Source organism: Pinus tabuliformis, chromosome 1_1 (assembly GCF_031772625.1).
Source record: "Pinus tabuliformis cultivar Carrire ecotype Pingquan chromosome 1_1, CPIR1, whole genome shotgun sequence".
In the NCBI taxonomy this organism is placed as follows: Eukaryota; Viridiplantae; Streptophyta; class Pinopsida; order Pinales; family Pinaceae; genus Pinus; species Pinus tabuliformis.
The window spans coordinates 612864595-612876242 of record NC_142297.1 but is presented as its reverse complement, the minus strand read 5'-3'; the positions used below and the strand labels follow the sequence as shown (position 1 = coordinate 612876242).

The window sequence follows — 11648 nt, the reverse complement described above, 5'->3', positions numbered from 1 at the left end:
TTCTGACTAGTTCGATTCAGAAATTTTCACAATATCAACCCCTGTGGATTAACTTGTTAGAGTCGGACTCAATTGGTCACCTCAACATGTGGAGTCTTTATGGCTAATCCTTCTTCTGGCATTAGCGACAAGCTTAGCTCAATATGGTTGTTTTAAGGTCAATTAGTACCATACTCCCACATGGAGAATTAAGATGGTCCCTCCTCAGGTTCTGGGTGTTTGAACCATTGCCCTCCCTATCCTCATTATCCCGCAGGCAGTAATGATGGGAACAATAAGCTAAAGTAGTAGATGAATCAACACTCAACTTCTATTTTGTTCCTCATTGAAGAATTACAGAAGCTTTAAACTGGAATGAACCGATTTGTAGCAAAAATCAATTGGATTCGAAGTCAAATTGCAAACATGCAACTCCAGATGAATCTAAAAGAAAACAGAAGAAAAACAAGCAACGCCTCAAGAGGACCCTCTGTTAAGATGTCTATCGATTCCCCCTACCTGATCTATGGTTAAATTTTGCAAATGTGTTGTCTTTTGTGGCCAATTTTGTAGAGCTTATAGCTATAGTAATTCCCACATAATACACGAACATGACAATAGGGTTATAGTAAATTTTGAAACTCCATATATAATCTTTATAGAAGATCTTGTGCCTCTCGACTAAATATAAACATTCCTCGAGTTATTAGTTGTATTCCGAGTGCAGACTTAATAAACTTTCTAATCACTCTTATTAGAAAAGAAAAAGCCTAAAATGTTTATCTATAATTTTTTTTTTCTCAGTAAAAACTAATTCTATTAAGAGGACATATGGTACAATATGAAGTTACATCCAAGAGAAGCAAGAAAATGGATAGTCGGAAAGGATATACTATCCACCTCGACCCCTAAGAGAAAATGAGAAGAGAGCAGTGCTAAGCAAGAAGAAACGAGAAGAACAGAGGAACAAGAGCAGAACAAAGGATTCTACCCAACATGGGTAGAATCAACTATTCGACATTTTTTTCCTTTCTTTTTACCAACTTTGACCCAACCAAGATGACTCTGCTGAGCTGGCATGATTTGCAAACTGAGCTGGGCTGACAGAGAGGTCTCCTTGTCTGAATCCGAGGGAGAGGACTCATGAGTTCTTTTCTGTGAGTTTGGTGGGACAGTCGAATCCTCAGGACCAGTCGAGGGTGGATCCTGTGCCAGCTTTGTGTCCATTCCTTCCTCATCCTCTTCCTCTTCATCTGAGCTGAAATCAAAATCGTCCATGGGGGGAGGATCATGAGGCTTCCAGCTTTTGGATTTCGGCTTAGGATTGGCTTTCTTCTTTTGGGCAGGCATCGTGGGACAAGAGCTCTGAAGGTGCCCTGTGTGATGGCAATTTCGGCAGCGAAAGGCTGTGTTCTCGCAATCCAAGGTCTGAGTCCAATGGAAGTCTCCAATTTTGAGATTAATCAAATGTTTATCTATAATTAACCATGATTTAAAATAAAATTATAATTTAAGAATATAAAATATATTATAATATAAATATTTTAATGATTATTATAAATTGATATTTATAACTCCATTTAATTTATGAAATGAAATGATATTTTAAGGTTCGCAAGATTAAAGATAGTCTATGAGACCATTAGTTCCCTGTTTTTCTCTCTTGGCAATTCAATCATTTTCCAATTCAAATTGATGATGAGCTGACCCAACCTTCCAACAATCTCCTTGCTAAAAAGACAATGCCAAGAAACTGATGCTAACATGTTCTCATAACTTTCTCTGATGTCTTTGAATGCATCACATTCCAAAATGAAATGTTTTTCTGATTCCACAGCCCTAGACGTGCAAAATGTGCACACCCTTTCTTCCCAAGCTTCTTTAGGCCTTTTCCACCGTCCTATTTCACACCGAAGTTGATGTGAGTTGGTCTTTAATTGAGCAATAAGAACTTTTGCCCTCCACGAAATGTTAGCTCCAATGAACTCTTTTTTGTTGTAAATCGCTCATAGGGTTGAATTCCTCAATGTAATATTTCTTCTTTCTACCCAACTCTTTTCCCCATATCTTTTTACGGAACTTCTCCATAACAAATTCCTTTATCTCCTTGCTATTTGTGGGATAGACATTGAGGTAGATATCCCATTTTTGCATCCGTGTGTAGTTTTGTTTCATCCATGTTTTCTTTTTTTCACTGATGCCTTCATTGAAGATAACATTAGGCCATCTACCTACTCTAATTTGTTCAATTCTTTTTAAGTATCTTATGAGCCCCACCTTAACAATTGCTTCAATGGAAGTTGCTCCTGTTTCACTCAATATTATCTTATAAAATACTGAACTTTTTAGTTTGAAATTACACATGATCAAAGATTTTTAGATTTTATATAATTAAACTAATTCTATAGGTTAGGAAAAAAAAGAGGGAGGAAGAAGTCTAATAACCGTAAGTAAAGAAGACAAAAACTTGTGCTCGTCAAGAACTTTGAGGTTCGGCGTGGACCCACAGATAAAAACGCGACGCTCCCGAAACGAAATGTTTAGTTCTAACTGAAAATGTTTACAGCACTTACCGGTATAGATCAATCTGATGTTCTCCGCTTTAATTGAATTTCCGAACGACAAATACTACAGACTTCGAATATTTTTGCCGCTGTTTCTATTTCTCATAAACATAATGAACCATCGTGGATGGGCGCAGGCGTAGAACAGCAGATTCCATGGATGATAATCTCAGTGGCAATGTGGCCAGGCTGCTCGATTGCTTCAACCGTGGAAAGTCATACTGCGCCGCGACTCCAAGTAAGCTCTTGGCGCATTATTGTTTTTATATCTTTCATTTCAGTTGATCCGAAACCTCTTTGCCTTTTCGTCAATTCAGGCATTTCATGTGTTTTTTCCCGCAAGAATCGCCAAGTTTTGAAATGGCCATTTGCCCTTTGCAGATATCAATGTATTGCTGAATTACAATTTCGCTACCATGATGCAATGCTCACACACTGTTGTGTTATTTTAAATCTCAGTAGTACCAAAAGACTAATGGATGTCTGGTATTTAATGAAGATTTTTCTGAAAATGGTCCTATTATCATCCTGAGGATTGGGCTTTGATTAGGTAATCCCTTAAATTTTGTTTCCAGAGGACCCACGTTCTTGAGGTGTGAATGCAACCTTATGTTTGCTGGTCTATGTGGTTGAAACATTCACCATTGGTTCATCTATCAAATTCGTAGTCGCTGATGGTAATCCAGTTCTGTATTATGTTATCTCAAAGTAAAATTTCACCAACAAGATGTTGGCGCCTGCTAAAGATCCTCAATTACCAATTGGGCCTTGGGGGTCATACGTGAGGTCCACGGAGTATTAAACCCTCCACACGTGTTTCCTTCTCGCAGTGGCATTTTAAAAAGTGACAAGGCTGAATGCTAAGTTCGTGACATTTTTGGCAGAATTGATAGCCGTCAGAAGCAAGTCCGTGTTACGCGGTGCTAACTTCTGACCCCGGGGCATGTTTCTCTAAGCAATTTCCAAAAAAACAGAAAACAAAGTCCTCAATCAATCACATCATAGGCACTTGCGATACGTTGGCCTCTGACGAGTCCTGTATGCTCCATTCCATGAACAAAAGCTTGCTGGGCAAATCTTCAGCCAGAATTTTGCAAAGGAATGCAAAATACATAACTGGCTTTTAATCGTTGGTATCTGAAATTCCTGCAAGGTTGTTCCTGTTGAAATAGCCTCACATTCACAATGCTTTAGGATTGTGATTAGAGCAGTTCACGTGTTATTATAAAAGTAAGGTGTGCTGTGCAAACGAACCTTGTAACTGCATTTGAAAGAGGAAGGCTTTTGACACGGGCCATTCTTCTCCTTTGCCTTGCCTTCTCCTTTATTTGAAGGCCTTGGTGGTTCTGAATTTGATCTTTGCAATGCCTAGAATTTCAAATCGTCTTTGATTTCATAATTTTGATTTGATGAACATAGGCATGATTGAGTACACTAAAACTGTTTGAGCATTTTGTCTTGGATGTGTGGTACATCCTATTGTGATCCAAATACATAAAAATGAGAAGTACACACTATGTACAACAATGTGAGTGTGGAGCACAACTCCAATATAGATAATAATAGAATAAAGTCCACACATTGCACATGTGGTCCCTTCATTATTAAGATGACCTTATTACATATACACTGCCCCCCATTGGGTCATACCATATACATTTAACCCAATATTAGGTCCCCCTTGGGGTCATAATACACAAGATCAAGAGAGCCATAATGTGCCACACTTAATCTTCCTCATGTAAAACAACCCTAACTAGAAAATTACAGCAGCAATTTCCTTCAATTATCCAAGGTTACATCAGAGTTAGGGAGTGTTTCACCTCAACCCTAATGTCCTCTTAGCTGGGCAAGACTGCCTTTCTTAGAACATTATTTCAGCAGAAAAATCAATGACAATCCTTGCAAAAAACCTTAGTCATCCATGAAAAAGAAAAAAGGATGGAAAACCTCACATTGAACTTGTCCCTTATCTTCCGTTCAATAGATCTTCAACTAAAGCTTGGAGCTGATTTCTAGTCTTACAAATGTGCCTTTAGGCAATCGAATTTTCTCCTCTATTTATATTTTCAACGAAAATTCTAATTCATAAAATAATGTCTTTTTAGAAAGCCCCAGAATTCTCTTTGAGTTTATTTTGAATGAATACAATGGGTTAATATTGCCACTTGACATATTTCTCTTTTATGAGATCTTTTTAAACATGCATTTATTATTCATTTAAGGGTTTGACCATGTCAGCAATGCCACATGGCAACTCCCCATGCAAAGATATTTCCTCCAAATGTGTAGAAAATGCCTCAAACAAAGTGTTCTTGCCCCAAGACCCTCCTCAACGGTGAAACATCTTCAAAATATGTAGAAAAGGCGTCGAACAATGTCTCTCTAGAGTCTACCCCCAATACCTCAAAAGGTGGAATATGCCTCCAAATATGTGAAGATGAACTAAATAATGTGTCCTTATCCCCAAAAGTTATCCTCAAAGGGGAAACGCGCCTCCACATATGTGTAATATGCCTTGAATAATGTGCAATGCCGCACACAATTGCTTTAATATGCTTTAAATGCCTTCTTGCACAAACAACCCTCTTAAAGGCGGTATCTTCATGATCAAGCAACCAAAGTGCTTCCTTAAAGTGGAATGCTCCTCCTCAAGTGACCTCATTTGACCACACAAGTGCTTCCATCGCCAGATGAGCTCATCCAAGTTAGGGCATTCCTCTTATAACCTCTTTCCTTGTCACTTGTCATGCTTAGGGCATTTTCTCCCTATGCCATCTTTCATGATTTGTACATCCCATATGTAGGGTAGTTCATGCTTTTGGCTTATTTGACTCCTGCCTTGCCATAAGTCATGTTTTGGACCCTTGATAGGGGAGGGTGTTCTTGTTCTAGTGTTCCTTTCATGCTCATATTATTCATCAATGTGTTCTTGGGCCCTACGTTCACCCTAGGAACAATGTTCTCCATTAATGATGCTAATGCAATCCAAGTAACCTTGCCTCAACCACGCCAAGTGTGCTTGAAGGAATCCCTTGATGCAATGTGCCTTTGGAACATCCTTTAACAAGCCAACCATACTCCTCCAAACCCTGGATAATGAAATGGTGCTTGGGCAAGATGGAACAAAATGGGTCACAACTCTAAGTCTTTATCAACAAAATATAATTTTCATTGAGCTCCAAGGATCTCTTGTAGTGCTCATGAGAAAGGAAATCCCATGAAAATGTGAAATAACACTTGCATTTTCAAATGGTAACAACTAACTCCATACGGGCACTGCACTCCCTTGTGGGTTGTGAGCGAACTCCAAAAACTTTGCTATACTGAAAAGGTGAATTAAAGGATTGGCTATCCTTAATGGGATGAATCCAAAACTTCACATTCCCACTACACTATAAATGTCTCCAATCCCAATTTATTGCAAAAGAATTGAGAATGTCTATCTGTAACAACTCATTCTCAAGGGGCGTTATAACTTACAAATAAAGTAATGAGCCCAATGCCAATAAAACATATAAATGAAACCTATTGGTTTTGAACATTGATTTTATTCTTACTACCCTACTTCACAACAGGGAGATGCGATGCTAAGTTAAATTAAAGAGCCAATGCAACCGCTATATTATCTCATCCATAACACGAGATCTCCCCTTGTTTTTAGCAACAAACCAAAACAAGGTTACATCAAGCATCCTACAAGCATAGGCTGGAACCTCTCTCACTGTATGGTTGAAAAGTGAGGTGAGTTCTTGAATATGGAAGGAAACTCCAAGATCACACCAAGGGTGGTGTGTGCTGCCACATGCTTGCTTTATCCTGTTGAATAATCCAGGGCAATTATGTTAATAAGATTCTTGTTGCCATGATAACCATTTGTGAGGTACTTTTAACTTTTTCTTATACATTCTTCTCTTGTCATTATTAGAGTGTGTTTTCTTACTTCATCAAATAGCTACCAAAACGAAAGAGACAAGAACACAAGATGTTGGCTTTCTGCCAGGGCCAAAACCTCTCACTCTTTGAGAGGAAAACCCGCACAAATTCTTCTTATAGAGATTCCAATTGACGAATACCAAGACCATGACCCTTGACCTATTTAGCCACTCCAAGATCAAGACACCAATCCTCTTCTTCATTATTGCTGAGATCATCATCACTGCTACTGAAGTCATCACTGCTACAACACTAAGGCCATCACTACTGCACCACTGAGATCATTACTGCTGCACCATTGCTACACCTTCACCAAGATCTTCACCATAACAACGAGATCCCTATACAGTGATATGTATATATACATATATGAGAGTTGCACCGAGATCTTTATCAAGATCATGACCTAGTAACTATGTCTCCATCAAGATCATGACTGTATCTATTCTGAGACCATAATTACATCCATGCCGAGATCATGACTGCGTCTAGAATGTATGCCGAGACAGAGTGTGTCACTGTAGGATCACCGAGATCCTCTTCATCACAAATATGCCAAGACTGTGACTGCGTCTAGAAGGTATGCCAAGACAGTGATCACCGAGATTGTAACCACATTTAGAATATATGTCGAGACAGTGGTACCCATTCGAAAAATGCAGAGATAACCCATCCACAAAAAAAACACAGAGATCCGAATTCTTGACCTGTAGACAGACCTCTGAAACTTCTTCACTGTGACCACCGAGATCCTTTCTGTGACTGCCCTCCGAAACTTCAGAAGGATCCAAGTTCTTTTTCTGTGCTTTTGCGAAGACCCTAGTTAGGTATTTATAGTAGTTCGACCCACATATTAAGCCGACATGACAATGTCAAGAGATGTGTCTATTGATGTAAGTCGACATGATCTTCCTTTAATTCAATTTGCAGGCTGACTTCTTCAAGAGGGATTGTGCTTGTCTTTGGAGGGCTTCTAGACATTTCTATAGACTTGTATACATTAAACATAGGCTCAAGAAGAGCTCTTCATACATGGCATTGACTCTTTGACTTAATAATAAATCCTAAGGCTCTCAATGGGAGCCACTAACAAATAAACCTCTTGCTCATGAAACCCATGTAGCAAGGCATACAAAAATAATTTTATTCCTTTTATTTCAGCATTTACAGAGATCATGTCATTATGAAGACCGAACCTAGTTACACTTTCTTCAACATATCCAATGTTGGATAGGACTAATATAGTCATCATATTGGGCATATGAATAGTGCAGCCCATCATCTAGGCATGAGTCACCTCCACGCACTAAAAAATGCCTTTACAAAGGTTGTTGTACATGCTCCAACAATTGTCCCCTTTCTCTACCATGCAAATCTCCTGTAATAGCTTCTAACAACAAGGTTTTAGAAGGTGGCTCCAAGATAAGCCTGAGAAAAGTTTGTTGCCCTCTACGAATATCCACATGAAGTATGCTGCAAAATTTTAGATTTGGAAAACCAAGTCAGCTTATGATTTGGGGCTTGATGCCCTCTTTTGAAAAGTTGAAAATTGCCACAATACATCGATGTTTGAACATGTTGCTGGCCCAAACATTTTGTAGTGCTGGGATTGCATTCCTTGCTGTTTTTTGCCCCATTGATAAGGACACATGGGTGTTGTTTAAAATGGAATATGCAACATGTACCTTGACATCTTTTGGCTGTCCAAGATCACATGAAATAGGATCTGGAATGTCCTTTTCATGCTCCATATATGATCTGCAATGTCCTTCTCATGATCCATGAGGTGGCTCCCAAGGTCGATGAGAAAAAGAAGGCGCAAATTCATGTCTTCATTTGTTAAGCTTTCACCATCCATGTCATAGATGTGATCTCCAAACTTCAAAGACAAATCAACAATCCATGTTCCATCTACAGACCAACAATTAATGTCCCATTTATGTCTCCCATTCACAAACAAAGTGCTCATATCATCATCCTTCATGTTGAAATTTCACATTATGATGGTGTTGAAGAATCTAGGGCATCTAGGTAGGATGAGATTATTCTGACGATGCTAACTATTTGTGAAGCACTTTTTTTTTTTTTGGTATTCTGGTGGTTCACGGACACCCGCGGTTACTGGTTGGCAGCTACGTCCACGGAAATATCTGAGCTTGATCAAGTATCAAGCCCCGCGGCCAATAGCTAGGCCTAACCCCAAGGGCTTCGGGGAGAATTGACCTGGTGACCTCTCGAACGGCGAGGCACTTATTTGACTAGTTGAGCTAACCCTTGGGGCTATTTTACTTTTTTCTTATTAACACAATCTTCTCTTATTATTATTAGTGTGTGATTTCTTTCTTCATCAAACAGTTACCAAAAATAAAAGAGAGAAGAACACAAGATGTTGGCTCTCAGCTAGGGCAAAACCTCTCTCTCCTAGAGAGGAAAACCCTTCTGCAAATTTCTTTTATTGAAGCTTCAATTGACAAATGCCAAACCCTAGACCCTTGACCAATAGATCCTCCAAGCACAAGACACAGTCTCTCTTCCTTTTGCCCTTCAATCAATGCTTTCTTTTGCTTTGCATTTTGATCTTGTCCTTCATACTTCTTTCGGCAGCTGACAACTCTCCTTCTTTTGATTTGCACCTTGATCTCATCCTTTGCACTTCTTCCGGCAACTGCCAACTCTTTTTTCCGGTAACTGCAAAAACCATAAATCTCCTTAGAGACCTCTTCTTTGGTGTCTTCCTTTCCTTCTCTACTTCGCTTGGCAATCTTCATTTTCCTTGATACTTAGGCTAGAGAGTGAGACCTTCCTTGAGAGATATTTCCGAGTTGAGAGGCTGATCCTCTTACCCTACTGCAAGTCTGATTTCTTCGCACATGTGGCTGATCCAGGGCTTGAAATAAACCCTTTTTCTTGCTTGTTTCCTTCGCTAGATGTTGGACCTCCTTTGCTTGAGATGAAGGGCTATTTGGGGTCTCTTCTTAGCCCAATTGAACTCTATCAAGTTGCTGCCCTTATGGATCTGTTGTGATTGCAAAATTGTCCTCCTTTCTTCGCATGTGTGACAAAATTAGACCCTAAAATGGTCCTCCTTAACTTGGTTTCTTTTTCCTCTTCTTCGCTGCCCTAGAATCACCTCAATGCTCCTTTTTCGCACCTCTTTTTCGTCCTTCCTTCGCTGATTTCAGAGATGAGTAGTGATGCTTTTGTGAGGTCGAACTACCCTATATATAGGGGTTTGTCCCTCCTATTGGGCCGACTTGAGCTAGTGAGGTCGACTTGACTTTAAGTGCATCAAAAATTCATTCTTTGAGCCAACTTGAAGAGGAGACTTGTCTTTGCTTTGGAGAATCACCCTAAACATATTTTCTTTGATTCTAATACATATGTTTACATAGTGTAACATGCTCACATGGCTCTTCAACAATTACATTGACTCTTTGACTTGCCTAGAAGCACTTAGACATGTGCTTGACCTATCAAATTGGTAAGAAACCCATTTTTTTTTTAAAGGAACGGATAGCATTTCATTATAATGACTGGAAATGGGCCAGGTCCCTTACAAAATTCAGACTTGTTCTATCTGCATCTTCCCTCTCCTTACATTGAGTATGGACCTTCTTGCTACCCCTATTATTTACATATATTCTATTGGGAAAACTATAGTTATATATTCTCCAAAAAACTCGTGCATATTCTATATAATGATATTGCATAAATGGAGATTAAAGCAAACACAATCAGCTACTGCCAATCTCGACATCATCACCTGTAGGCTTGCCCACAGACTTGTTCAGTTCCTCCGTTTCAATCTGTTCTTCTTGCTGAACCCTCACAGTAGCAACAACAACATCCTCGTCTTCTTCCAGAACCCTCGTGGCAGCCTCCTCGACATTATCAGTATTGATGGCCGATGAATTTCCAACCCCAAACACTTCCTTTAAAACTCCAATCGTGGGTGTCTCCACCTTGATTTCAATATTATCAATCTTCTGTTGGACACTCAGAACATCCACGCGCAGGCCTTCCGTGGTTTTTTGCATTAGTTCCAAGTCTTTACCCAGCCCAGATAATTGGGCATAAATGACCGCCATATTTTCTTTCAATTCTTTGACAATTTCCTTAACCACTTGCTTGCAATAACCCTCCACCAGGCTTTCAACTCTTACATGCTCCGCGCCATGGCGAGACCTCGAGCTTCCAGGACCAAATCCTCCCCCACTGCCATTTCTCGCAGATGACATTTTTGCAGCAAGATGCTTCTGCACAATGAAGATTGTAGAAATTTTTGTTTTCCCACCCCGGTTTTCAGTTTTTCCTTATTTCTCCCATATAGTTAAATGCCCTTTTCCATAACCATACATTTAACAAGCTGGAAAAAATAAATTTGCTGAAAACACAAATTCTGGAAATTTTACAGAATGCTGGAAATTGCAGAAATAAAAATCAGCAGTAATAAACAGCCATTAAAACACATTTAAACACTGAGATTTTTGGTCAATGTGACCCTGGAAAAACCCCCTACAACTCTTGGGGAAAACCAGTTTGAGAGTTCTTCTTTATTTCTGGAAAATGCCTTTTTACAGTAGGAGAAATGTTCAGCAAAAAATCAACAAACAGACTTTTACAACTTATCTCAGCCTTGCTGTTACACCGTTGCTGTTGCTGTTACACCGCGGCTGTTGTTGTTACACCGCGGCTGTTGCTGTTACACCGCGGCTGTTGCTGATACACCGCTTTCGGCTGCTGAAACTCCGCTTTCAACTGCTGAAACTCCGCTTTGCTGAAACTCCGCTTTCCGCTGCTGAAACTCCGCTTTGCTGAAACTCGCTTTCAGCTGTTGAAACTCCGCTTTCAGCTGCTGAAACTCCGCTTTGCTGAAACTCCGCTTTCAGCTGTCCAGAAATCTCCCTTGCTCTCTTGCTCTCCTTCTCTCAATCTGCTCATGAAAGAATTAATGATCTTTTCCTCCTTTTCCTCCCTTAACCCAACCCTAAGTGACTTTTGGGTGATCCCTAAATCCAATGGCTGAAATAGATTTATATCAATGGTTGAGATTAAATGCTCATTTAAATCTCACTTTCTAGTTTTTAATTCACCCCACTTTAATAAAGACACACTTAGTCATTTATTTCCAAAGTCACTTTTCCTTTCTAATTTTTCATTGACTTTATA

General features: G+C 39.5%; 1 protein-coding gene across 3 annotated transcripts in view; it reads left to right on the top strand.

Moving 5' to 3' along the window:
* The first annotated feature begins 2432 nt into the window (after positions 1-2432).
* The window catches only part of LOC149214773 (DNA primase), a 344533-nt gene continuing 335317 nt past the window's right edge, over positions 2433-11648 (top strand). For 2 of the 3 annotated variants that reach the window (XM_089390964.1, XM_089390963.1), the window contains exons 1-2: positions 2433-2554; positions 2681-2781. In XM_089390964.1, the coding sequence (XP_089247090.1) occupies positions 2536-2554; positions 2681-2781 (120 nt within the window). In that variant the 5' untranslated portion in view covers positions 2433-2535. The other variant, XM_089390965.1, reaches the window with a different exon arrangement.